General features: G+C 34.4%; 3 protein-coding genes across 7 annotated transcripts; 2 read left to right on the plus strand and 1 right to left on the minus strand.

Annotated features, from left to right (window-relative positions):
• The first annotated feature begins 1,201 nt into the window (after window positions 1-1,201).
• On the plus strand, window positions 1,202-2,547 carry LOC149732456 (DNA-directed RNA polymerases I, II, and III subunit RPABC2-like). The gene has a single exon (XM_089882421.1). The coding sequence runs from the start codon at window positions 1,274-1,276 to the stop codon at window positions 1,658-1,660; it is 387 nt and encodes a 128-aa protein (XP_089738547.1). The 5' UTR covers window positions 1,202-1,273; the 3' UTR covers window positions 1,661-2,547.
• A 3-nt stretch (window positions 2,548-2,550) lies between these two features.
• On the plus strand, window positions 2,551-25,208 carry LOC149732457 (S-adenosylhomocysteine hydrolase-like protein 2). 5 transcript variants are annotated; one of them, XM_089882396.1, is made up of 15 exons: window positions 2,551-2,733; window positions 8,763-8,853; window positions 17,884-17,939; window positions 18,424-18,612; window positions 18,941-19,043; window positions 19,595-19,796; window positions 20,276-20,345; window positions 20,643-20,689; window positions 21,336-21,488; window positions 22,322-22,392; window positions 22,712-22,806; window positions 23,138-23,305; window positions 23,912-23,990; window positions 24,490-24,610; window positions 25,013-25,208. In XM_089882396.1, exons 1-15 carry the CDS (start codon window positions 2,590-2,592, stop codon window positions 25,017-25,019), a joined length of 1,596 nt encoding a protein of 531 aa, XP_089738522.1. In that variant the 5' UTR covers window positions 2,551-2,589; the 3' UTR covers window positions 25,020-25,208. The 5 variants fall into 5 exon arrangements, with proteins under 5 accessions (XP_089738522.1, XP_089738523.1, XP_089738521.1 ...); XM_089882397.1 differs by having other exon boundaries at window positions 2,590-2,727; XM_089882395.1 differs by lacking the exon at window positions 2,551-2,733 and adding an exon at window positions 6,145-6,438.
• Window positions 24,866-27,645, minus strand: LOC149732458 (GDP-D-glucose phosphorylase 1-like). Its single transcript, XM_089882413.1, has 4 exons — window positions 27,411-27,645; window positions 26,765-27,163; window positions 26,248-26,453; window positions 24,866-25,964 (listed from the first exon to the last, which is right to left on the minus strand). Exons 1-4 carry the CDS (start codon window positions 27,574-27,576, stop codon window positions 25,659-25,661), a joined length of 1,077 nt encoding a protein of 358 aa, XP_089738539.1. The 5' UTR covers window positions 27,577-27,645; the 3' UTR covers window positions 24,866-25,658.
• Between the last annotated feature and the right edge of the window lie 104 nt (window positions 27,646-27,749).

The raw sequence follows: 27,749 nt of genomic DNA on the forward strand, positions 1-27,749 counted from the left end.
AGTTTTATTCGTTCTCGTTTTTTTTTTGCTATTGAACACCGGATGCTAGGTGGCGACGTTGGGTGGCGCGAATGCAAATATATTAAAGTAAGTTGCATTTTAGGGGTTTAAGTTTACCAACTGTTGTGTAAAAACAACATATTACGGCGGTTTTCGCGGTTACATATTACAATTTTGTTGTTTTCACACCTGTAAGCCAAAGAACAATCAGCTTAAAAAATCTAAATTTACTTTTTATTGGTTAAATGTTACTAGCAATTTAAACAATATTATGTATTTTAAAGACTACATATTTTGTTGTCCAACATGTTACATCATAGTATACTTTAACCAAAGAGCTCTTTGCTTTAACCATGATTAGAAAAGTACTATGGTTGTATAGTTTCTAGACAAAATCGCTAGCAGAAAAGTGTTTCTTCTATTTGCTTATCGCCACCGTGTGATAGACAGCACACACATGTCCATTCCAGACGGAAATCTGTATGTCCACTGTCCAGTTGTAAAGATTACCAAGCAGTGAAGCTCGTAACGTTATTTGGTAATTACCAAGATTTTGTTAGGCTACTGTATTATACAAAACAGGAACCAACTTTATGCTATACTATGCATTTTATGCCTTGTGGTAATACATTATTTTGATATGTAAGTATGCTTAAACAACATCTTAATAAGCCTAGCTTTAGCTATAGGGATTTAGTGGTTTAGTTCTCAGTTATCCCATTGCTAATTAAAAGTAGCTTGAGTGGTTCTGAATATATGCTATATGTGTGCACAATGTTTTTGCTACAGGCTGCCTAGTTACGTTGTGCCACACAATGGTTACTAGTTTGATTAGCAAGAGATGATAAAAAGGAATTGAATATTTTATGTGAAATCATAATAACCTTCCAACGAGAGAAGTTTATATACCCCGCAATCTTTAAACATGTTACTGTACAAGTTTAAACAACATTTAATAAATTTAATGTTGTTTTTTAGCAAGAAATTAGAAAAGCTTCATCAAGTTTATATATGCTTGACAATAGTTTACTGGTTAATAGTTTTATTTTCATTGTGCAATATCTCAAACTCTTCTATTCTTTTTGGGTGATGTCCTTGTCAAGGACCTGGGATTTAGGCCAGCTTTGTCCCATTACACCTATTGTACAATATAATTTTGAACAGGTTTTAAGTGCTACAGTTTGCTCGTATAGCTCTGTTTTTATTATTACATGTATTTAATTTTGTACAGGTGTAAATATTCATTCAGTAGAAATTTGTAAAAGTTTTGACCATGTCTGACCATGAGGATGATTTTGATGGCTTTGGTGACGATGGAGGAGACATGGATGATGTTGGAGATGCAAATGAGCTTGATGCTGTTGAGGATGAGGGGCAGGGTGTTGAGATTTTAGATGCAACCGAAGGTCGTCAAATAGAGCCAACTAAGAGGATCACTACGCCTTATTTAACGAAGTACGAACGTGCTCGAGTTCTTGGAACGAGAGCGTTACAACTTTCAATGAATGCTCCGGTAATGGTTGAACTCGAAGGGGAAACTGACCCACTTCAAATTGCGATGAAGGAATTAAAAGCAAAGAAAATTCCGATTATAATAAGACGGTATATGCCTGATGGCAGTTATGAAGACTGGGCTATTGATGAATTAATTATCGAGTAAAACAATTTTCATATCTTGTGATTTTGTTGTTCGAAATTCAAGAGTTAAGAAGGTAGTGCATTCATAAAGACTAACATAATCTTATTTATATTCTGTTGTTTCATGAATTATTCATGGATAGAAAAAATTTCCAGTCAAATTATTATTGAATTATTTAGCTAGCTGGTTTCCTGTTGGAACAAATACTAAATTTAAAATCGAATTTTGTGTGCCATATTGCTGCTACAAGTTATTAACTTCTAATTTGTTCTATAAATTCTTTTCCTTTTCAGTGTATTTTAATTCACACCTAACAATGTTAATTTGCATTAAATTCAAATAGTGTAAGGAAACTATTGGTTTTTATTATTCAGGTTTATACATTTTTTGGAAATATAAATTTTAAAATCAACAAAACATATAACATTTTTAAATTATTTCCAATGTACCACTTTTTATAATTTACATCCAAACAAATAAATTGTCCAAATTTTCCGTTTACGAAATTTTATTTCCTGCCATTAACATGTCCCATTTCTAGCCCGGCATTCTGTGATTTATTGTTTTGATTTTATAGTTGTTCAAACTTGTTGTAACATTGATTACCAGATGAGTGGTTCCTGGTAAACAAACTCAATTCCTGAACCTCGTAGGTATGTTGGTACTGCGAGAAAAAGGGAGTGTGATGCCTCAATCGGTTTAAAATAGCTGGGACCGGTTCAGTTGCTTTTGCGGATGGTTGTCAATCGTTGAAGTCTTGTTAAAAATTAAGATAAATGTGGAACAACATTATGGATGTACTTTAAAAATAAACTGAACTTGTATTTGTGTGATAAAGTGGCTTTATTTGAAATTAAAACTGTCGCATTTTTTAGGATTGTTTGTAACTTTTTACATTTCCTTTCTAGGGTTAGGTTATTTAGTTTTAGGTGCTTGTTAGGCACGAGATCATGTCGGAGAAAAAGCATCATAAAGATCATAAACATGATCATCATGGTGGGGATAACAACAGGTATGTCCTGGAAGCTCAAAAATCGTCCCAAGCAAGCTCCAATAAGAAAGGTTTGCAACCTGAGATTGCAAACAGGGTACGGGTGAGTGCTTTTGCTTTATCACCATTCATTCATCATCATTATATTAAAATATGCGATTATATATACGGTTTTTCACTTTGGTCAGAATGTTGATTTTCTTTGAATTTTTGTGTCGAAACTTGAAATATTATTTCTTAAAATGTAATATGTGTAGCCAAGTTTGATCTTCTAAAATGTTTGTGGTTTCCTTATATTAGTTATTTCCCATTTCTAGTAATATAATGCAGTGTTTAGTTTGTTTTAAGTTTAAGTTCAATACAAAAGTCTCATTGTAGTCAACCTGTGATTTTACTGTGGGGACGTATCAGTTACCACTTTCATGTAAAAAATGCTGTGTAAGGATTTTGTATTATGTAGTTGTGAGTCAGTAACTGCCATGTAACATCATAATAGGAAGACATGTACAGGGTTTACGCAATAAACAAAACAAAATGTCAATTCACGGAACTGTTATGCATTTTTAATAAGCAAGCATTGGCCTGACAATGTGCTGCCAATTAAACTGCCATCGAAATTTCCCCCTGATGAACTCCATTTAATTTATGTCAAAAATAATTCTGTCGTATTGAGGTGTTTACTGAAAGTTTTTGTTACTTATATAAATTCGATTTTACTTAATTGTTAAATTTGTCCAAACACAAGTGATACTTAATTTTTATGGAACATTTTATAAACACACTTAAATACATTTTTACTTACATTCAATATGTATATACATTAGTTATACATTCAAAATAAAATAATCCTTCAATAAAATGCAAAGCACACATACAAACAAAAATGTCTTGTACTGTTGGTGGACAGTAATCTTGTATGTATGTAAACACAAGCCTTCGTAATCTTAATACATAGGTTTAGTCTGTCACGGCATTTTAACCAAAGAATGTATGAAGTGTTTAGGTTATATGGAGACATTTTTTTTCTTGAAATTGTGTTTTTTAATATATTTTTCGATCTGTAAAATCTACAGGTGTAGCATGACCTGTTATGCATACAATGTATCGAAGTGCCAAAATTTGAAAATTGTTTGCCATTACTTTTATTAACCCTAACTTCAGCAAACATTGACGTATTTACCTTCCTATAAAAGTGATTCATTTGACAATTTTTATGAACATGTTTTTCACCAACACTTACCTGAACCAACCTTATAATTTATTACCGTGTATGCACTATACACATGACAGGGTATACTGGTAATTCCTGTTGATTCATTAATCACATCAATTTTTACTTTGTGTGGACCTTTGCCTGAATATAATGTCAATGTAGTCCTAATGACTTTGATCAATTGATTTACTTCTACACCATATAGGCTATTTTATGGATTAAGTAATAATCATTAAGATATAAATTAAAAATAATTTATAATGGAAAAACAGTTTCATTAAAAACAGTCTTCATTCCCAAGTTAAAACACAGCATAATTTTTATTTAACCATTCAAATATGATAACCAAAACTTTACAATTTCAAAATAACAAGCAAGATTTGAAACCACAGACAATATAAATTGTGCTAACTAGGGAAAATATTTTTTTTTGGTTTAAAAACCAAGCCCATTACACCGTGAAGCTGTTTAGTTGGTTCTATGTTCAGTTTTTTGAACCTATTCGGCCCAGTGAGTGTACGTGTCATTGCACATCCTCATATTACCTTCATCAGCTCGACAGACTTGGGTATGTGGCTGAAACCTCATCTGTTTGTTTAACATACAAACAGTGGGTGGTTTTTTTTAATCAACTCTTTACCACACTGTACAAGCCAATGAATTATAAGGGTTGTAGGTACAATCGTGATGGATAGCTTGAAATTTACTCATCTACCTTAACCACTGAAGTATTTAACTGTTACCTGATGAAGTGATGAGATTTATTGTTGTTAAAATAGGAAAATTTGTTAAATTTAATGTCATACTCAATATTACTTTGTTTTTTTTCCTAATTTAAATTTGTGTAGCTTTAGGTATCGCAGAAAAAGGAAAAGTTTTGTAAAAAATGTGATTAGCCTATACAGTACGTCAGTACCCTATTTTTTTGAACATAAATTATTGCGCGCGTGACATCAATTGTGTAACTCCCCCCTGCAGTCGCATTTGTCTTCAAAACTCGTACGCTAGATGTCGCTGTTGCGTCATAATATGTTTTACGAACACGTGGTTTGCATCACAAAGGTGCCCCGTAATGTGATGTCAAATAGATAGTAAGAAATAGCCACGATCAATAAATCCACACCCGTCTACCACGGAACCGACGCATTCTGCTTTACTGTAAACTGATTTACTAAAAACGTATTTTTTTATTCCATTACTGTCTAGGTTTCGTTATATACGACACGTTTGTCCCTTTTGCAACTAAATAATTTGTAGCAACGATATTACGTATAGCATGCTTTCATTTGCATGTCTGGTATAATAGCTATTAGTCAATCAGTAGTAATGCATTAGAGTTCGGCGGTGCATTGAATCAATCTGTCTAATAGGGTAATGGAAATCAAAATAATAAATTGTATTAATACCACAACCAGCGTGTTGGGTGCACCCAGTTGATATCCATTAGTTGAATTAGATTGGGATCAACGCAGTCCAACAGTCACACTGTTGGACCTAGTTTACAGCTCAATGTTAAATCATACGAAGCCAAAAGTTCAAGTTTGTTTCACAGCCGTTGAGGCGATAAGCCTGGATAACAGTTTTCAACATTTTAAGAAGTCAAGTGTGGGTTGTTATGAAATTCAGCTTACTTACAAAACCAATGAAGTATGGATATTGACCGCAAAAATAGTTAAGTTATAACGGCTATTGCTACACCAGGTCATTAGTTGCAGCCTTGCATTATTTCTTATGGTCGCACCACTGCGTCAGCTTTTTAGTTCGTTCTTTCCGTAAGAGGTCTTGAGTCGCCTTATTTGCCAAGAAAGTCGAAAGTGTAGCTTTAGCTTTAGGAATAATGTTTTGTTGTTTTCTTCCTACGTTACGGATTGTCGGGTTCTAGGAATGCTTATACAGCTGAGTGGCGTTCGTGTTTTCTACTGTGTGAGATAGGCGCCAACACAGTACTCGATAGGACGCTGCTATAAATACACCAGCGGACCAGGAAACTCTGGTAAACCGACACCGTGCGTGCGTGTGAGCAGCAAGTTATGCAAATAACGGATCGGTTTAGGAGATAGAATTTTTATAGCGCTTTTCCCGCTTGCAGTACTGGTAATTTAAAATCAGGTTCTTCGGTTTAAATGCCTTTAAATAGATTGCTAAAGATGACAGCAGTACAAGTAAAGGAAAGCATATTTCAAAAGGCGGAAGTTATAGGTTTAGTTTCAGACCGTTATCGAATGTGGGCAGTAGTGTAGATTGTTGTATATAGAATTGTTACTGTATTGTTTTGTAAAGCCGGAGATTTTATGTGTGTGCTTTTATACAGGTATATATGTAGTCTTATACAGTGTAGTAAGTTGTGTAGGTGTAGAAACTGAAATGTCAGCTTCTGGAAAGAGAGATAATATTGAGAATGGAGATAGAAGGACTGTTGCTCCGAGGCGTGACGTCACGGGGACGGGTGAGAGCCTCAAGAAGTTGGAGGAGAAGAGAAACCTCCTAAGAAGACAAAAGAGCAATAACCGTCGTATTATGTCCAGGGGATTATCAGTTACTTCTGTTGGGAGACTAGATAGCCAAGGAAGTGTGTTTGGTTCGGAAACTCACGAGGTGACGTAACAAGGTTGTTTGTTTACTTTGTTAAACTACATCTTGTATGTTTTGTAGTTTAACGTTAAAAAGACTGCCAACATGAACATCGGTGTTGTAATCCTCTTTATTTCGACCGAATCACACATAAAACGTCATGTTGTTCGTGGTTAAACCCAAATACGTCATGTTGTGATAAATCTTATAATAATTATCTTAACGTCTGTAATGACCCATGTGTGATAGGGCAAGTTACAACCACGTTGTTAAACCATGCACTTTTCTGTTCCTTATACTACAACCATATATCGATGTCATTGCTTTACGTTGTTTATTTATACTGTATGCAGTTATTGCACACAGTAGCAATGCAGTATACATTACACTTATTATACGGCGCAATCTGTGTACAGGTTAATTGGAAAACTTGACTTTTCATGGTCAACAACAACCCAATACCACTGAGTCTGGTTTAAAAATAGCCCCACATGAATTATTTATGTTAATGTGGTGTCTGGGTAGCCGTTCTGCCCAACATCTCCATATACCTTTGCAGTACTCCTTACATAACAATGATGACACCCTTATTCATAAACCGCTGTTACTGCGATTAAGCGTCTCGTCGTACTGAATTAACAATATACGGATGTGGCATCACATCATTACATATTACGTACACGCGTGTCATCGATAAAACAATGAACACATTTTACCAGAATATATAAGTGAAATGTGTCTGTGTTTTATTATAGAAATTAAACTATACTACTTAATGATGTAACAATGGTATTTGTATGTTCACAATATACATCAGCATCTGCTAACGCTGTTAAGTTTAGCTGTCTGTATTTAAATGGCCAGATAAAGTATTTACCATGTGTATGGTGGGGGAAAATGGCACATAATATTCAAATATCGTGTTTTAAACAATTAACAACGGTCTATAGGAGTCGTGATGATACGGTTTTATAATTCTTTGAATATTCTTTGTTTACTACCAAATGGGAGGAGAAAATAAAAATGTGTCTCATCTCCCCCTCCATTATAAGTTGTATGTTAAAAGTATCAAACATTTGGTTATATATTACGTTAAGGTAAAATCGCCCATGTTTGTATTGATGTTAATTGTTAAAAACACGAATAAGAAATATGGGATATCATGTGCTAACGGTATCTATCTTGCTCCATAACACGCATCGTGTTTTTCTACCTCTTAACTACTGAGTCACTTGGCAAGTATCGCCTTACATACGCTTTCTAAATTTCTCACGTTGCAAATTGCTAATAATTATGACGTCATTATTAAACAGTCTGGTGGCGTCACAATATAAAAAAAAAGTTTCGTTCTTCATGTGGTTAACGACACTATTATCATTATGACGTAACGGTGATTGCATTGTTCTTAATAAGGATCCTTGTTATCATTGTAATTATTAACTTGATGTTGACTTTTAAGTGCCTTATATCCTTAATACCCTTGTTATACTACATGGCAATACATAAGGTAGTGCATGTGTTATAAATCTTAGTGATTGGTTGTTACTTTTAAAGTGTTTTCTAAAGTCTTAAGGTAAGCGAGAGGTTATACGCGTGTGTGGGATTATTCACTGCTGTTACGCTACAAATACACTCTGTTACGTCACAGAGTAGCGTGGTATGGTATGGGTCAAGAAAAAGGAGCTTTTATTTATGTAGCTCCAAATAATATAAGAGGAGAGTATGGTATGATCTTTGGTTCCTGACGCGTTTTTATGACGTAACAATAGTGAATCCCACGGTCAATTGTTTATAGAGGCATTCTGTTAATCTGCAACTATTTAGCACGGCTGTGTAATCAGCCCACGAAACAAGTTAATTATGAAAATGAATTGCTTTTGATGGCCATAGTGTCAAACATGGGACGGTTTAATTCGCTGTTGACGCCTCTGAATTATTTGCTGTGTTTACGCAGTTAGAAATATTTACGTTAAATAAATACAAGGCGGCCTTCAGTCGACGTAAAAGCTGCATTTCTGATTGGTCGGTAGCGCTACCACGTGATCCTTTTGGCTGTGATTCCTTTTGTGACGTAACAGGTTGAGGTGCCACGGTTTAATGTTGGTAGAGTCACCGCATTTTTCGTTAATTTGCAACTAGTTACGCTTAGGGTATGTAATGAACAACTGTTTATTACTTCTGTTAAATAAGAGCGGCGACGCTGCCGCATAAAAGCAGAAAATGCGTCGCGCTTGTTCATATATCTCGTTTAACAATGTCGGTGCAATGCAACTACTGTTCTAATAGCGTAAGAAAATTGTGGAATTTAGTTTTGTAGATTGAAATGTCTAAAGTTTTGATTTCCACAGCAAATATCCTTCGTGGAGGACAAGAAGGTCAGAAAAAAGAGGTCCATGTCAAGATCCATATCTGCGTCCTCTGCAGACAGTTTCAGTTCAGGTGAGTTCATAATAAAATAATGCTAATTATGACGTAAACAACAACTCAATCAAAGGATTTCATCAGTTTAAAATTACCTCTGAGACATCAAATTTGGAAATAATTACTTTTTCCAATTCCCGACATTGATTTTTGTGTGCCAGGTGTCCCTTTTTCAATATTGGCTTTAAAGTCCAATATGGGGTGCTACCCGCATACCCGCTAAACATCCGATTAGAGATTTTCTGTTGGTCCTAGATTATTTGCCGATATGCTTCCTCGTAAAGTACCAGATTTGCTGCTGTTTCTATTAAGCACCAGCGTATTTAAATCGTTGCCTGCGTTTTAACCCAATTAACCTCAAAGGAAGTGATATTACGTAACATATTAAACATTATGGCTTAATGTTGCTCATCTTCTTAAATATAATTAAAAAGATAAATATAACAACAAAGAATACGATATTTGGAAATGTCGAAAAACTAAATTTTGCAAAACGATTGTTACGTCACATTGTATAACAATACTATGTGACGTCACAAACGTTTGACGCTGCGCGTATTGTTTGATGATCAAGATTAGCGATCGCTGCAAAAGTTCGTTGCCATGTTTGCTGCTGGCTTTATTCAATATACGTCACGTATGGTGGTTCATATTGCCATGTGTTTATTTTCATCCGTTAGATGATGCACCAGAGTCGTGACATGAGTGGGCACGTACCGATATAAATAGAGAAAAGTTTAGACGTTGTTGATAGTCAGTGCTGAATAGGTGCAACTAGTGCTAAGTACTCTATAGCTTATATAGGCCTCGTTCTATTAAGTTTTTCAGGAAGGAAATTATATTCCGGATTTCAGTTTTAATGAACATAGTTAGTCAATCCAACCTTTACGAAATAACGAATGCACAGAGAAAAGTATTCTTACTATGTCAGATCATGTGCGTGGTCAATTAGTCATATAGTGTACGGAGTTATTACTGTTGACTAAAGTTTTTTAATTTTTAAGAACCCTTTGCATAGTCGTCTCTATGCGTACCTATGCCCGTATAGTTACTATATAGGTTAAAGAGATAGCTGGCCTGCTATCGAAAGCAAGTACTCCTGGTGTGAAAAGTGCACTCGCTGTAATTAAATACAAGTTGAGTGTTTCGTGGTTGGCGCTCTTGGCGTATTTGTGGGTATCACTGTAGTATTAAATTTATGGGAAATTTTATCGCCTGATTTTACTCGATCGCACGAATTCTTCTTAATTTCTAACATACTGTCTTGTAAAGCAGCGCATATCAAAAACCTGCTTGGAAACAGCATGCATTACAGAAACATATTTTGACTTGAACCCGTTCATTTTTTTTAATTAAGTAAGCCAATAAGTATTATCATTTTGCCGTTTAAAAAAATTGTAAGTAGTGTTGTAACAGGTTATTTATAGAATAGTATTTTTTATTGGTGAAACATGTTTTTCCCGATGTTAATTTCCGCAATGATTATCATTGATCGAGACTGGAATTAATATCACCGCTGGTTTTCGTTTTTAATCGGTCGTGTCCCGTGTGTGTCCGTTTAATAAATCAAAATGCTTGTCAGTACATCGGGATACGTCTCATACGCACTGTCGAGTTATAACACTGGTGTCTTGACTTTCTTCTTATACACCAGACAGTTAGACATACATGGTGTATATTCGTATACCTCATGCCTACCATTAAGTTATAACATGGATGTCTTTATCTACACCAAACCAAACACCCCACACATAGTGTTTTCATGCACCGCATTCTCGCTGTTGAGTTTTAACAACGATGTCTTATTATACACCAAAACACACATGGTGTTTTTATGCACCTTATGCTAAAAAATGCCAATATTTTAAACAGAACTGTAGTTCTCTGTAAAATATCTGACATTATCTAAATACAACAAGACAATCTCTTTAACGTTTGAAGTACACCCGTTTAAATAATAGATTAGACCACAGCTCGTGCGTATTCATGTCGCAAATGACGTATTTGATCTACATCCTCATTATTCAAAGTCGCTAATACTTTTATCCGTAGTTCCGTACAATAATGAACATTATATATGAGTTGAGTTGGACCACAATCTGCTAGGGATCTCTAGTAAACCGTGATTCCAAGTTACGAAATAAATATATATATATTTTCTAAAATCCAATATTTTAGTTTAGCGTGATTTATGTTTCAATACTTCGCAAAATTCGTACCTGGTGGTCTGACGAAAACATGCCACGTCATATATTCGTTGTTTACTTGAACTCTGGTGACTTTTTGCACATCGGTGCAAACCGGGTTTTGTAAACTTTACATTGACCGCTTAAAATTTAATGAAACCGTAAGCTTCAACACGATTAGAACGACGTGATATTATCGCAGTATCGCCGCGCATACAGTAAGGAGAAATAATGTAACAATTATAAACCATGGCCTACTAAAGGTATATTTAGTGTTCAGATATACCAAATTACAAACATGACATAAATTTATTTATCGTCGACCTCACAAATGATTTTATATAGAACGCCAAAGGTCGGGTATTATACAGCAAAGCGGTTAATGTATATGCAGCAGACGTTCCGTAACTTTATGACGTTGAAATTCGTTATCGACTTGATCACAAAATTTAAGCTTGTATACATTAAAACAACGAAGAATAAACAACAATGAGGTTTATGTACAGCAGACGTTTCGTAACTTTGTGGTGATAAGGTCTGCTCAAAATCAATTCCAAAGCAAACATATGGGCGATAAATTTTCTGCTCCATTTGGTTGTCCGGGGTTACGAACATTTGAATTATACTCCGCTTAAAGAGATTGTCTGTCTGCAGATGTATCATGCTGCTGCAGCAATGCAGTTTTTCATATATTGTCAGTGGTTTAGTTCAGTTTTAAGTTTAAATCCCGGATTAATGGGTTAGCGGGTTCTTGATACTTTAATCCGTTGAAGTCGAGACTTCATTTAAACAAGTGGTTTATATATGAGTTGTGGGGAATCTAGTTTGCGCTAGAAACTGAAAGGCGATGAGAGGGAAATTTAAAATAGAAAAGTATATTCTGTATAATAATCGTTTTGGCGTTGTTTGATTATTTCTGATATAAAAGTTAAACTTGCTTTCTAATTTGCGTTAGGCGTAGCAGAGTTAAATAATACTAATATTTTGAAAAAAAAGCAATTCTGTATCTTTGCAAAAGTTATATATATTATTATGCTTGTGTGATACTTTAATTCGTTGAAGTTGAGACTTCATTTAAACATGTGGTTTATATATGAGTTGTGGGGAATCTAGTTTGCGCTAGAAACTGAAAGGCAATGAAAGGGAAATTTAAAGGAGATAGGCTCATTAATAGGTCTATATTTACGACGGTTTCGTGCCTGTGCCATAAATTGTCATCAAGCAAGTACCGTGTACGTTGGTCGCCGTTGAAAGTGTCCTCGTTTTACCGAAGCCGCGGTCAGTAAATATTTTCCGCTTTGCGTCACTTTTGACTCTCTCTGTTTGCGCTACAATGCTGGCTTAAGTATTTTACGTTAACAAATAACTGATAGGACTGATTGATAGTTGAGGTAAACCACCTTTAAGTATGAGGCATAGTCATAGATAACGTTAAAGTTAATACAGTGCTCTGTAGTATACCTATGTGTGCGGTAATTCGATCTTATCATTCAAATTTTGGGTTCAGTACCAACGCTTTATACAAACTGTTTACTTCTTATCTAAGTTTGGTTGATATCCATTTACCACTGTCGTATTAAGTTCGTATGCCTTCGGTGTTGTGTTTGAAGGGGTTTATTTTCTGTTAGAATGCTGGTGTGACGTCACACGAGTTGCAGCATGCAAAAATGCTATTATGACGTCATATCGCGGCATTCGCATGAGCTTCAATCGATCGTGACGTCACAATGCAGATTATTCGAGTTCGACTACGCGATTTCCAGAAAGTGGACAAAGGAATTCTGGATTGTAGTTAATTATTATCCAGACGCTTCTTATCCTTCTATTCAGAAACCACGGGTTATGGCGACGAGCGTCTTTGTGACGTCACAGCCAACTTTTCGGGCCGTACTCTTATTTTTATATTACAATGCACTAGTTGGATCCAGAAGTGCGCTAGATTTTAAATAGTTATATTTAAAAAAACAACTTTGAAAATGTATACGTAGAGTAGACTTAGAACGCTAAACCAACCGTAGTTCTTATTCAAAGCTCGCATTATTCACACTTAACCGAGTATATTGTGTAGTTTCCGCGTACAATACAGTAGCTTATCTCGCGTGCTTATTGAAAAGCAACCTATTATGCCATAAATATAATGATCCTACCAGTCCTGTTGCTCTGTTCTGCTTCATGTTTATAAGCTGGATCACTAAATCCAGTGGCAACCTTTTACGTATTGTAACATTGCGTGTTGGGAATTTTGAATGTTCATGTTATTGGACTAATTAACCTTGATAAATTCCGTGAAAATGCCCCTGATTTAGTCCTCATGAAGCTGGACGATTCTTGTAACGAAATAAAGTTCACTCTCAAGTGCTGTGAAATTCGTAATAGACAAAAATCAAGAATTGCCTTCTGTGAGATAAATATTCCGCCCAAAGTCGCATCAACAGTCTCTTGTTTAATTATCTATTTACAATTTGTGTCGCCTACACATTTCGTGGAACTTAATTCTGAATATTATTGGACCAGATCTATTCTTGTAATAAATGGAGAAACTTCCGGCACTTTTTCACATCAATCATGACTAGGACGTAACAAACATAAGTATGATGTGACAACCACAAACTACACGTTCCCCATGTCAGTCATCACTGCTGAACAAATAGCAGAAGTGGTTAACTTGCTTCCAGGATACGAAATAGAACCTGGCTACTCCGTAGTTTGTCGATTAATTAAGAAAGTTTGTAGCCACATATCCTCAATTAACTAGAAAAGACGTTTCATTATTTCCCATAAGCAAAATTGATCTGAAGGTTTCATTACACGCTTAATTTCACCGCAGTCGACTTGTTCATTACTTTAACTACGAGTTGTAACCGCACCGTTAAGTTTTATTACTTGCGTGCTTAGACGATATTACCCTTAACTTGACCGTGGCAGTTATTTAAGTAAAGTGAAATAAAAAAGAAGAATATTTCATTACTGCATATGGGTTCAATATAAAGCAGTGATGATCGCTTTATTATCGATTATTACTGCTTATGCATCTGTTTTAATTAAAAACCATTTTCGTATGATCCGAGTGCTCTCAGCGTGAGATATTTCACGTAGCTTGGACTCAGTTGTTTATTTTTTACCATGCATTGCGGTCTGGACTACTTAGCGTCGCACTAAGTGGAAAGTAGGTCGTATTGCTTGGCTTTTTCAAATATGCTGATCACTGAGTTATTTTAAAGAACCGAGGCTTAGCGTTAGCTTTTTTGAAGGTAAGAGGTAATTTGATAGCTGTTGCATGGTCGCGCCGCATTGAAAGTGGGGCAAATATCGCGGTGTTAGTTTTTTTAAGGTTGCCGTGGTTGCTTAACTATTCTAAACAGTCTTACAGATTTTTCTGTAGTTGCGAGGATACGTTATAAGAAGCCGTTGAACGTATTTGATATTACCATCGTCGTTATAAAAAAATCATAAAACGAGAAATAAATCTGCAACAAAATATACGTATAATTAATTGTTTTCCGTCTGTTGTTCATTTTGACTCCCAGTATTCTAACTCAAAATCGGCAAAACTGTCCACAATTGTCTGAAATTAATGAACCAACGACGTTGTTATTTCGCTCCCAATTGTGACGTATTCCAAATTCTAGATCGCGAATCGTGGCGACGATTTTCGTAGTTGTCGCTCAGTAACTTGAGGCTTTATCGAAATAAAGTCCATACTTGGTATTATTACAGACCTTATTACACTCATAAGTTGTAAATCACTCATGCCAATGCGGCATCTGTATCATAGCAACCCAGAGATTTTTATTACTACCGACCGCCTGTAGAGAGACGTCTTCTATCAGACTCAAGTGCAAAAACCCCTTGTTAGCTGGTGGTCTAATGTGACTACAAGACGTGTTGTTTATGTGCTTGAATTTCCTGTATGTGCAACCAGAAGTTGTTGGGAAGTCTAACGTATTTCTATTCATATTTGTTAATGGAGTTTTTTTTGTATTTGTTGCTGTAACATGTTTAATTATTGCTGTTTAGTTGCTAATGCTCTTCTCTTCGCTGGTTTAATTAATTTGTTATTGGTCATCATATTTAAAGAGATAGTTAAACTTCATTTTCTGTAAGATAGAGAGTGGACAGTGGTTATCAGGTTTACGAATACTTTTTAGAGCAGATTGGCATAGCAGGGGCCACACTATTAATGCTATGGTTGATTAGTTGGTAATGTTAGACAATTATTTAAATTACCCCCTGTAGGTTACTAGGTTTAGTTATTTCAGTTGTTTGAGCTCACTATAATATATATTATTGTTATCTACTAATTCTACTAGTTCATTAGTGGTGATATAATACCTGTCATTTATAAACGGAATCTATATATTTTGTGCTAGCTATATTATACCTGTTATTTATAGATTGAGTCGTATATATTTTGTGCTAATTGGAAATATTCATATATGCTATAGGATTATAGTACGTATAGAATTATGGCAGCTATTATCATGCTTCTCTTTAGTGGATTCACTATTATCCCTGTTCCTGTTTACTCGGCAGTAACTTTTCCTTCGGTTTCACAGAAAAAATGTTTTAAATGACAAATTTTATTTTTTTACCTTTAAGTCCAAAATAAATATAAACATGTTGAGTGCAATGGAGCGCGAAGGTCAAACGCGGAGTCACGAGGTCACGTTTAAGTTAGACAATGAGATAGGTTTGGAAATAACTGAAGGAATTCCAACGCGGCGAAAAAGTCGCGAAATCCGTCGTCCCAGCATCACGTTGTCAAGAGAATTCTCAACTACAAGCACAGGTATTTTAATTGGATGTTTCCTACAAGTTGTAAGTTCTCCATAGTGGTGGAATCTTGAGGGGATTAAATATAGGTCAAAGCAAAGGTATATAGTCAAGGGTAGTCAAATAGAACTAAACTAACCATCTAAGAAATGCATGCAACAAGTTCAAGGTAATTGTTTTGTTGACACTAGTTAAAATTTCCCTGTCAAAAGTATTGTGTTGGTCCAATACAACAAAATCTATACACTTGCAAAAAGTTGTGCAAATTTATTTTTTGTTAACAAATAGATTCTTGTTCAATATTGTTAGTTGAAGAGCAACAATTCCAAAAGGTTTTTAATCTGTTACCTAAAATTGTCAATTTACCTTTCAGTTGTGCTTACTGGCACAAATTACTTTATAAATATTTTATATGTTAAGCTCCAGCTTCATTTGTTATTAATTGCTTGGATTCTCTTTTAACAGGAAGTTGGTAGTTGAATGAGTTATTGATTAAATTATATATTAATGCTTTACATAATCCCATGCATGGTGATACCATAGAAATCAATTAAAATCTGTTTACTGTAAATCAGGGTCAGTTGGAAGGGTTGGCAACAAAACAGGATTTTTTTGTAGTATTTTTGATCAGAATTAAAAAAAATATTTTAAATATTTGGTTCGTAACTTTTTGTAGATTAACTCTTTGTAAATTCTCTATTTTTGCCTAAAATTATTTTTATTACTTTTAAATAATAGTAAAGCTTTGAACAAGTACCTTGGACTCTTATAATGGTTGTGTATTTGTGTTAAACCACAGGGTTAAATAGTACCCAGTTTAACAACCACTTAAAAAGTTCCAAATTGTTTAACTGTCAACTAAACTGTTAACGTGCAAAAAATCTCATTTAAAATGATTGTTTTGTTTTTCAAGAAGCATTTTAAAAGAAATCAATATATTTATGTGGCAAGCTGTTGCATGGCTGAGATTTGTTAATCCTTTAACAAACAATATAATCTAAATTTATTTTTATTTGACCTGGTGCTGTTTACCTAAGGTGTGTCCTTTTCTTGGATGTTTACCTAACTTATGTCATGCAATGATTAGTAACTCAGTGAATAATTTTTTCAATAATAACCTTGTAGATCAGTTCCTTTGGGCAATATAATCGAGTGGGATTGGAATTCATTATAATGAAGACCTTTGGGTGGAAATCTAATTAACTTGTAATGTTGTCCCGTTCAATAATTAGTGGGGTGACATGTATTGTAGGGAGCATTGTGTAATTAACATCAGCTGTACCTCAAAACTTTATACTGTAACTAGTGTTGGTTTAGATGGAGTTTTTGGACAAACTTTGTGTATAGAAGTGGAGATAAAGTTAATTTATACCAAATTTTAGAGTGTTTTGTAATGGATATCAGTTTGTTTCTTAGACGCCTTGAACTGTAGTATCAGAATAGACAGATAAGTTTTCTTAAATAGGCTGTAGTATAGCAGAAGGCATATAAAGTTTGATGCTGTTAAGATTCTGATTTCTGATGGAAGATTTTGTGTTCTACTCGGTATTGGGAAGAAAGCATTAATTTTAACACAAAGTTTGCAACTATAAAGATGAATATAAGTTAGTGCTTTACAACTATTAGTGGAGTCTTCTGATAATTCTTGTTCCTGCCATTTAAAGTTATTAATTCATACATATTTTTTGTATGAAAAATAAGGATCGTTTATTGCGCCGCACATCTGGTTTTCGTCCAATGCGCAAATGGATGTTTTAAAATAAAGTTGGACTCCATTAAAAAAATCCTGGATACACTCTTATCTTAAGTTACATTTTAACTTTTTTTGTTTTTTTTTAAGTATTAATCAGTCTATGCCATGCACAGTATCTTATGCAAAGTATTTCACATGCGCTTTTATTTTTTATCAACCAATTATCTATTTATTTTTCCTGTAACCTTAAAAACAGTAACTAAAGAAGTTCTTGTGTTTTTAAACTTATTTTTAATTTCTTATCTTTAAAACTCGGTTCAATTTTAAGTTTCTCTTTACTTTAACTTTTAATTTTGTTATCCTGACAATTTTTGATTAAGCTTTATTTTCTTTCAGCATCTTACTCAAGCTCTGATGAAGAAGATGACATATCTCCAAGGGAAAGACCCCAAGTAAGCAATGGAAACATTAATTTTTAATAAGAACAATTAATTTAACTTCCAAGGGAGAAGGGATGTATGAAACAGTAGAAGTTTAATTACAGACTATGGACATCCAAAGACTCAATGTATAATCAATATCTTGAATTACTTGAAAGCAAAATTACTGATTCTCTCTTGTACTTCTTAAGTTCTATGAAACTAGATGTGCTGTCAACATAAAAAAATGTATAAAATACCATTTGTTAGAAACAATATAGAAAATGTTGTAGTACATACTATATTTCTCTATTGCACTACTCATATAATAAACATGATATAAAATGCACAAGTAAAATAAAAATAGGCATAAGCATATTGCGGTAGAATACATTTAAGAATCATATTATTAAAATGGTCCCTTAGAAAGTGCATGTCGTACATAGTAAGCCGAAATAGCATTACAATGCCACTTAACAGGTTACTGCTGTCAAAACCTCACCACCAACTTTTTAAGGTAAATTCCAAAGGCTTCACTGACTTTTGCATCCGAAACATCAAACATGCGGACTTTGGAAGGCGGGAGATCGAGATTGCTGAACAAGAGATGCCGGCGTTAATGGACCTGCGTAAGAGGGCACAGGGTGATAAACCACTGAATGGAGCTAAAGTAGTGGGCTGCACTCATATATCGGCACAATCTGCAGTAAGTTGTGTATGAGTTGGTAGATGCGTAACATAGGGCCTAGGAATGACATCAAATCCTAACTTTTGAAAGTACAGTGGCATCTTATGTTTTTGCACCCCAGTTTTAAATGTAAAACTTCACCCTGCTGTTACGTGTTTAGCCAAACAAGCAAAGAGTATTCGACACATTATTAACGAGGTTCCATATGTTTGATAAGTATGAATGTAACCATATGTCCCTATGACTTTAAGTTAAAAGGCAGTAATCTAAACTCTGTTCTAAACATAACATTAACAGGCAAGACCATATATAAATATGTTGGTTATTAATTATTAAAATATGTCAGGTTTTAATTGAAACTTTGAGTCAACTTGGTGCGAAGGTCCGATGGTGTTGTTGCAATATTTACTCCACACAGAATGAAGTTGCCGCTGCATTGGCAGAAGCAGGTGAAGTATTGGGAGATAAAGTGCCCAGTGGGGTCTCGATGGTTGCACTCTTGGCGTTGAGGTTTGGGGTACTGGGTAGTAGACTTATATCCTAGGTCTCGGTTGTACCTCACTGAAGACCTCATCCTTATAGAATAGCATATCTATTAGTGACTGTCTCAGTGGGGTATAGGTGGTAGCACCCTGGGTGTTGGGGTAATAGGAAAATAACATACATTCTGGGTCTCAGTTAAGGGTTACTAAAGGCCCTACCCTTCTCTATTAATATTGAGTGTCTATAAAAGTTGGGTCTAGATGTTAGCACCTTGGGTTTCAAGTAAAACAAATTGAACCAATATTACACCCAAGTTCCCCCTGATCTGTTTCTATTCTATATGGGTGAGCCTTTGTTGATGATCTAGTTTTACCTTTTAACCTGGATTTGGTCAATTACCGCAACACCCAGACCACTTTCTGTACTTTTAAAAGGTCCCAGTGTGACTCTGTTTTGCCTCAACCTCTGCCCTGTTTAAACTGTCTCCTCTCTCCCCTAACTTCTCCCTTTATCCCAGGTTACTCAATATTTGCATGGAAGGGTCAGGAAGAGGAAGATTTCTGGTGGTGCATTGAGAAGTGCATCACAGCTGATGGGTGGCATCCCAACATGATCCTTGATGATGGGGGAGACCTTACCCACTCAATCATCAAGAAATATCAAACCATCTTCAGAGGAATGAAGGGAATAGTGGAAGAGAGCGTGACTGGTGTACATAGGTGAGTCAATGAGTTCAGCTTTTTTAAATTTTTGTTTGTTTTAAGTTGCGCTTGTTTTAAGTTTCTTTTGATTTAAGTTTTTTTAATTTAAATTTCTCTTGTTTTAAGTTTTGCTTGTTTTAGTTTCACTTGTTCGCCACATAAATTATTGAGGTTCCCCATGTTTGATACCCATGAGTGTAAAAAATGTACCTATATTCTTCAATGACTTTAAGTTAAAACAGTGATCTAAACTCTGTTGTAAATCCTTGAGTGGCCCCAAAGCGTTTGTAATACAGGTGTTCTGTTTTTTTATATAACTCATGCCTGTTTACTAGTAACCACATGCGTAACTTTATGGGTAAAAACTTTTCCTGCAAAAATCAATTTACAAGAGGCAAACTAAAAGAAAGCTTAAAGTAGTGATATCAAATGGTTTCAGCTTCTAATTTTGGATTTGTACTTCTAGTGTACAATGCTTAATCATTATATTTCCACAGATTGTATCAACTTGCTAAAACAGGCAAGCTCAGCATTCCCGCCATGAATGTCAATGATTCTGTAACAAAGGTTAGTTTTTATAATTAATTAATAAGAATAAAATATTATTTTAAACTTTTTAATGGGGCCTTGTACATTCCTCAAAAAAGGTCCCATATCGTCTTATCCTGTAGGACCTTACACACAGAGAACAGAGTATTCTCCCAATACACCATGATGTAGACTTAGAATGCATTTCCTATACTTATCTTTACTAAGCAAACCGTAACGTAGTGTACACAAATCCAACAATGCCTTTTCCTGGCAAACATAACTGGGGTGCTTTACCTTCAAATATACTTTTTAAACATCTCATTTGTTTTGCAGCAAAAATTCGACAATTTGTATTCGTGCCGAGAGTCAGTGTTAGACGGGTGAGTATGTGTGGCATACGAGTTGTTATTTCTCACACTTCATGATACTCCTGCTTTGTGGTATATATTATGTAGGCCTGGAAAACAGTAACAAACATCTAGGGTGGCCTTTCCATTAAATCAAAGTTTTTTTTTTTCAAAAAAAATGACTACTTTGCAGAAGCAAAAATTATTCAAGTAGTAATATGGATTGTTTTTCAAAATAATATTTGATCTGCAGCTTATAGAAAATGACAATCTGTCCAATAAGCTATGGCTAAACAGGCTTTCTTCATTAAATAGTTAAGAGCGTTGGTATCGTAGATATAAAAAATGAACGGAAACGTTTATTTTAAAATATCTTAAACGCATAGGTCTCCATATATTGCGATTGGTCCAAAGCAACTCATAAACTTCAAAATAATCGTTTTGTTCTGTAGGTTTATAACTTAAATACTAGATGTGCTCCATACTTTATAGTGTAAAGATTTATTAGGGTATAATACTCAGGGGAAATGAAACATTGTAGTTGTGTTTTTGTAGGCGTACATTTCTTTTATAAATTGTTGTTTTGTTGATCCCACCCCATATGGTTGAGTTTAACAAAATATGTTATAAGCATCGTAACTTATAGAGCAAGCGTTTAATTGGATTTATTTCACTTTAGGTTAAAACGAACGACAGACATTATGTTTGGTGGCAAGCAAGTTGTTGTATGTGGGTATGGAGAGGTGGGGAAGGGTTGTTGTTCAGCATTGAAAGGACTTGGAAGTGTTGTTTATGTGACAGAGATTGACCCAATATGTGCATTACAAGCATGGTAAGTGGGTTATATTGTATAGTGTGATATATACGCATAGTGGAGTAATGTACATATGCCAGAAAACTTTAAATGGGTTATATTGGTGACTATGATGTGTACTGGCTCTTTTCCATTAGTTTAAATTGGAAATTTAGGTGTATATTATGTACACAAAAAATGACTTTTTCCATTAGTTTAAATTGGAAATTTATGTCACTGCTTATCATTATATATCCTAAAGTTTTTAGAGTTTTTATTAGCTGGCGTACTAAAATCATGTATTTTACTGTATAAAGTGCATGCGCACTATGTACTTCCTAAAAAGCATCTGTTTATAGCATTGCACACTGTGGGTTAAAAAATCACGACACACTATTAATATTTGTAACTGTTATAATTAGAGTGTTGGTGCATTAAAAAAGGTATTGTTCAGATTGTATTCACTGAGTTAGTTAGGCATTTTTTTGGCCCAATCAATGTCAAATTACTCATATTTATGTGTAATAATTAATCCATAGTGGTTATATTGGGTTTTTGACCTTGTGTGAACTTCAACTGTAAGTTACCTTGAAGCTTGTTATTGTACCAAAGTTTATATTTGATTAGTTGTGGTACGCTTAGTAGGACATATATGGTGGCATAGCTAGTAAACAGAGAACAAAACACTTTGGTGTACTCAGTCGTATTATTTAAAGTGAAGTTTTGAAAAATTACACGCAATTAATTATTGGTTTTCCTATGAGGTTACCTGTGTCAGTAGAATTTCACCAACTTTGATTAAGGTTGTACTTCGGAAAAAGTTTTTTTTTAAGATCTTTATTGTTGAAGTGATCACATTTTTATTATTACAGCATGGATGGAATTAGAGTTGTGCGATTTCACGAGGTTGTAAAAACCGCAGACATTTTTATTACGTGTTCAGGTTCGTGCAAATATAGTCTATAGAGCATTTCTTTCTGTACCTACAAACTGCAGACTCTGTGTTTAGATAATGGGCAAAATTTGGCTTCAACTCTAGGTCATCAAACCAGTCTTCTGTACAACTAAAAGGTTTCATTACATAGCAGATAATGCCAGATATCATTGGATTAAATAAAATCCATTTTAAATTTTTATGCCCGAGGACCAGAAAATCATTTTTTAGTGGATTGTGTGTTTATTTTTTCAGTTTCCATGGAATATGTTATTTCTACCTGTTCTTGTTGTTGCTTGTCGGTAATATTCTTATAATTTATTTGTAGGAAACAAAAACGTAATCACGCGAGACAGTCTTGATAAGATGAAGAACGGCGCAATCGTGTGTAACATGGGTCACAGTAACACAGAGATTGATGTGGTGGGTGAAATATACAATGATTATTGGGAATATGATTATATCAAATAATAGACAAAATAATACTGTAAACTCCATTAAAAAATTAATTCTAATGTAACATAGTCTGCTACCAGCCATAATGCAAAATAGTATTATACCAGAAGAGCCAAAAAGGATATTTTACATTATGCCTAGTAGCAGACCATTTTACATTAAAATTTTCCACACATAATATAGAAAAGTCTTTATACCAAAATACCATAAAAAGACTATTTTACATTATCCATAGTAGCAAAAGTAACAAAATACCTGTAATGTCTCAAAATCACAAAAAAATACCTGTTGTTCACAGGCGAGCTTAAAAACGAACGACCTTACATGGGAGAAGGTTCGATCACAAGTTGATCATGTGATATGGCCTGATGGTAAACGCATTGTGTTGCTCGCTGAGGGTCGTCTACTTAATCTTAGCTGTTCAACTGTTCCTTCCTTTGTGCTTTCCATTACACATTGTACACAGGTAAGTATATATGTGTGTGTGTATGGGTATAGTAGTGTGTGGATAAAAAAAAGTTTGGTCATTTATAGCCTTGTGGGTGGGAACTTGAGCGACTTATCCATGTTTGCCACTCCCATGCTCACAGTCAAGTTGCTGATACTGTTGCAGTGTGTGGATAGGCAGATATAATTTTGTTTGGTCATTTATAGCCTTGTGTTTGGGAACTTGAGTGACTTATCCATGGTTGCCAGTTGCCACTCCCATGCCCACAGTCGAGTTGTTAAATTTTGCAGTGTGTGGATAGGCAGATATAATTTTGTTTGGTCATTTATAGCCTCGTGGGTGGGAACTTGAGTGACTTATCCATGATTGCCACTCCCATGCCCACAGTCGAGTTGTTAAGCCTATTACAGTGTGTGGATAAGCAGACTGCAGACATAATAAGTTAATAAAGTTTCAACCCACGAGGATCTAAATGACCAAACCAACCAAATGTTATGCCTCTTTATCCACACACTGCAATAGCTTCAGCAACTCGACTGTGGGCATGGGAGTGTTTTAAGTTTAAGTCTAAAACTATAAGTAAACTAAACAAATATCCTTTGTAACATTTATAATTACTTTCAGGCATTAGCATTGATTGAATTGTTTAATGCTCCAGAAGGAAGATACAAACAAGACGTTTATCTACTGCCCAAAAAAATGGGTGAGTGGTATTTGCTTGTAATAGATTTTTTGAATTGGCAACCTACAATCAACTATCTAATTCAATGTTTGGAATGTAGCCTATGAGTAGTTTTATTCTAGCTTACTCCTAGCAACCATGTGTCATTACGATTTCAAACAGATATTTATATTTAGGCTGTTTCTTTAAAACTAGTGTAATTTTAAACACACATTTATACTTAAATTTTAAAGTGGTGTAAAATCAAACACACAATATTATTATATTGTTTTATTTAAAACTGCTGTGCATTTAATGCCCAATTTTACTCAAACTGCTGTAACTGTAGAATCAAACACACACTTTTATGCAAACGTTTTTTTTCACAACAAACATTTTTAACTGATTTTTCCAGACTAGTGTAGGTTCACACGATTACATTCAAACTGCTATAATTTCAAAAATAAAATTTAAAAAAAAATTTACTTAAAAAAAAATTTAAAAAATAAGTACCTAAATTTACATTCAAAGTATGGTTTAGATGAATATGTAGCAAGTCTCCATCTTGCAACGTTCGACGCTCATCTAACTGAACTCACAGATGACCAAGCAAAGTATTTAGGTCTCAATAAATCTGGTCCTTTCAAACCAAACTATTACAGGTATAAATAAATACAATGCATGGCAAGCTGTTTATGTGTGGGAACTAGGGCAGTTGTATTGAAGGAAGTCAATGTTAACAGTGGATAATATATAGCTATGTATGTCTCCCATATTAGATATGGTTAAAGTACATTAACTTTAGTTATAAAGTAATTTGGTCTTTTTATAACACTCGCTCTAGTCTTATATAACACTGACTATGGTACAGTTTCAATTAATTTACTTTACACGCGAAAATAAAATAAGAATAAGTATTATAAAGACACAAACATGGCATTTATTTATTGTTTCACATAATATGAATTAAACCTGCAAATCTATATATAAGTGATAATTATTTTACATACGTTATGAGTTTATAATACTACTGTTCTTTTTAATAAATATATCTTGTACTTTAGGTACTAGCAAAGTCCCATCATCAGCCACACTGGGTGCTACACAGTGGCATCATACACAAAGCTTCTTTGATGAATCATGGATACATTATATATATATTGTCCTATAATTGTTTTATACTGCATACAATGCATGCAGATACGAAAAATAAAGCACGTTGTGCTGCATACTTGTGTAATAAACTTAAGTACGGTGAAATACAGGAATTTTATTATGTTTACAACAGTAGCACATTTAACAAAACTGCATAGCATATACAATATAACATGGAATATCTAAGTACATTTTTTTAAAGTGCACCTGGCATAAAAATATATTTTCAGCATATTGCAATATAGTTAAGATACAGAGTGTCTTTTTTAAAAAAGTTTTATCAAGAGAACACATAGGTAGGATAGGTTACATAGGATTTTTTTGGCAAACTCTTTAGTTAATGTCAACAATTGTTAGTTTCAGCCAAGCTAATACCAGGGTTTTGTTGACATTAGGATAGCTTATTAAGCTATGGCTTATATTTATAAATTTGAACTAAAACCTACCAAAACATCGTTTCAGAAGCTTGATAAATATTTTAAGTTTAGTTTGCGTGAATTTTAACCAGGATTGTAATAAATTTGTTATCTGAATCCAAATATGCCTAGATTATATTTAAAGGATTTGTTTAATTTTTTGAACCAAGTCATCAAACACCTCATTACTCACTGCATTTTTGGCGAGAATCTTAAATGCTGAATCATGGGTGACACTGCAGAATTCCTTTTCGTATTTAATCGGATATTGGCCTCCTATTTCAACGCATGCCACATCAAAGCTATCGGAAGGTTCCAAATTTTGGGTTGATTTTCTCGGCACGATGACGCAACGTGTACCAACACTGCCTCGTGTGAGCATCATGTTGTATGGGGTTTCCCCTTCATGGAGAATGTGTACAAGTTTTTCAATATCTGTAGCTACCTGAAAGGGAAATAAGTGGAAATGTAGATTGGCAGTGAGCAAAAGTGCATATGAATACACCATGTTTGTGTGGTGTATAAGAAGATACCTATGTTAAAACTAAGCAGTGAGCATTGAAATGTATGAATACACCATGTGTGTCTGGTGTATAAGATGATACCCATCTTATAATTGACAGTGAGCTTGATGTGTATGAATAATGAATACTACATGTACATCTGGTTTACATATACACTAGCCTTACCATATGTCCTCATTAAATAATATATGAGCTACCACTTACCACCACTCTGGCTTCTTTCTGCTTTGGAACATTAAACACAAATGCAGGCATGGGAGAGGAACCATCAATCAAATAACATGAACCAGCAACATGGTCAGATGTTGGTATATTATCCAAAAATAGTTGGTGTTGTAGATACATGCCATGGAAATGCAGATGATTGATAGAAGCCCAAGCATGTAGACTGTTGAAACCAACACGAAAACCTGGGGTGAATAATTTAGCTGTTTGAAATGTTGAAAGCAATCTACACAAAAATAAATCATAATATTCAAGTTAAAACCTCATTGTGTAAAAGTATTATAGACATGTTTAAAAAACTATATTGTGCTTTCTGCTATGAAGAATCTAACCAACATAAAAAAACTGTTTAAGCAAAATTCAATGTGATTTCCTAACAATTGCTATTACTGGATAATGATAACATATTGACAGTGGAGGAATTCCAGGTGACTCTGCAAACAATTTAAACAAACAATAACCAAGTAATAAAAAAATAATAAAACTTATTAAACACCTGGGTTTGAGCTCAGCTGAAGAAAATCAAAAGCCAGCAGCAAAGAAGCAGCTGTCAATCTTTGTGATTGACATTCGTCAAGTGCAGGAATTAGCAAAACATGCCCGTAATCTATCGGACTGATATTAACGACTACAACATTTCTTGAAGCTGTCTTTTGCAGCTCTGTAGCAGCGGAGTCATTAGGTGGCACCATAGTGAATAAAATTTCATCATCGCAAATTTTTGTGAAGTTGAATTGGTTTTGCGTGAAGTTTTCATTCATGGAGCTGAAAGTTTCACGTTTTCTTCGTTTAAAACTTCGCTGTGGGTTCAACTGAGCTACGCAATGCATTGGGTTGGATTTTGATGACGTAAGTGTTTTATATTTACAGTCGTCCAACTTGTACTTGAAAATACCTGGGTAGAAAATGTCTATGTAAGGATTTATGTACTAAATTACCAGAAAATATAAACTTTCAAAAGGTTTTTAAGGACTTTTCGATATTTAAACTAAGTTTTGACAGAAATGATTAGGTTTTCCCAAAAATGTTTATAAAGCATACAACACAATGGAAAAAAAACATTTTGAGATCAAAATTTTCACCGAGTAATAGCTATAATATTACATACGTATATTCACAAGACACACGCGGTCCTAACTTACCATTTTCTACGGCCTTATCCCATTTCGAAGTTAAAATTTCGTCAAATTTAGACTTTTTCTGATTTTTGCCCCAATTTACATCAATCCATGACGGATCGGACTCCTTTAAGTCTTTAACAGAATAGTGAAATTCTAAAGACATGCTATGGTTGCCGTTTACGTTCATATTAAGCTTCTTAAAACTCCTAAAACCTAAACATAAACTTTTGTGTAATTTTTTTAAAACGTTGAAAAAAATTACATGTTGGTGCTTTCCCTGAGGTACAGATATCTTATTGTATATTTTTAAATTAAAACTATAAAATATGGGGGCTTAAATTTGATAACAACTTCTTTTGT

Source organism: Ciona robusta, chromosome 8 (assembly GCF_009617815.1).
Source record: "Ciona robusta chromosome 8, ASM961781v2".
NCBI lineage: Eukaryota > Metazoa > Chordata > Ascidiacea > Phlebobranchia > Cionidae > Ciona > Ciona robusta.

Excerpts from the sequence above, each read along its gene's own strand:
- LOC149732457 (XM_089882395.1), top strand. The coding sequence starts at position 6,208 with ATGTCAGCTTCTGGAAAGAGAGATAATATTGAGAATGGAGATAGAAGG. Across the intron at positions 22,393-22,711 it reads CATTTTTATTACGTGTTCAG|GAAACAAAAACGTAATCACG; the intron begins GTTCGTGCAAAT and ends ATTTATTTGTAG. Across the intron at positions 23,306-23,911 it reads CCATTACACATTGTACACAG|GCATTAGCATTGATTGAATT; the intron begins GTAAGTATATAT and ends AATTACTTTCAG.
- LOC149732456 (XM_089882421.1), top strand. The coding sequence starts at position 1,274 with ATGTCTGACCATGAGGATGATTTTGATGGCTTTGGTGACGATGGAGGA.
- LOC149732458 (XM_089882413.1), bottom strand. The coding sequence starts at position 27,576 with ATGAACGTAAACGGCAACCATAGCATGTCTTTAGAATTTCACTATTCT. Across the intron at positions 27,164-27,410 it reads GGATAAGGCCGTAGAAAATG|GTATTTTCAAGTACAAGTTG; the intron begins GTAAGTTAGGAC and ends TTTTCTACCCAG. Across the intron at positions 26,454-26,764 it reads TCAGCTGAGCTCAAACCCAG|GTTTTCGTGTTGGTTTCAAC; the intron begins GTGTTTAATAAG and ends TATTCACCCCAG.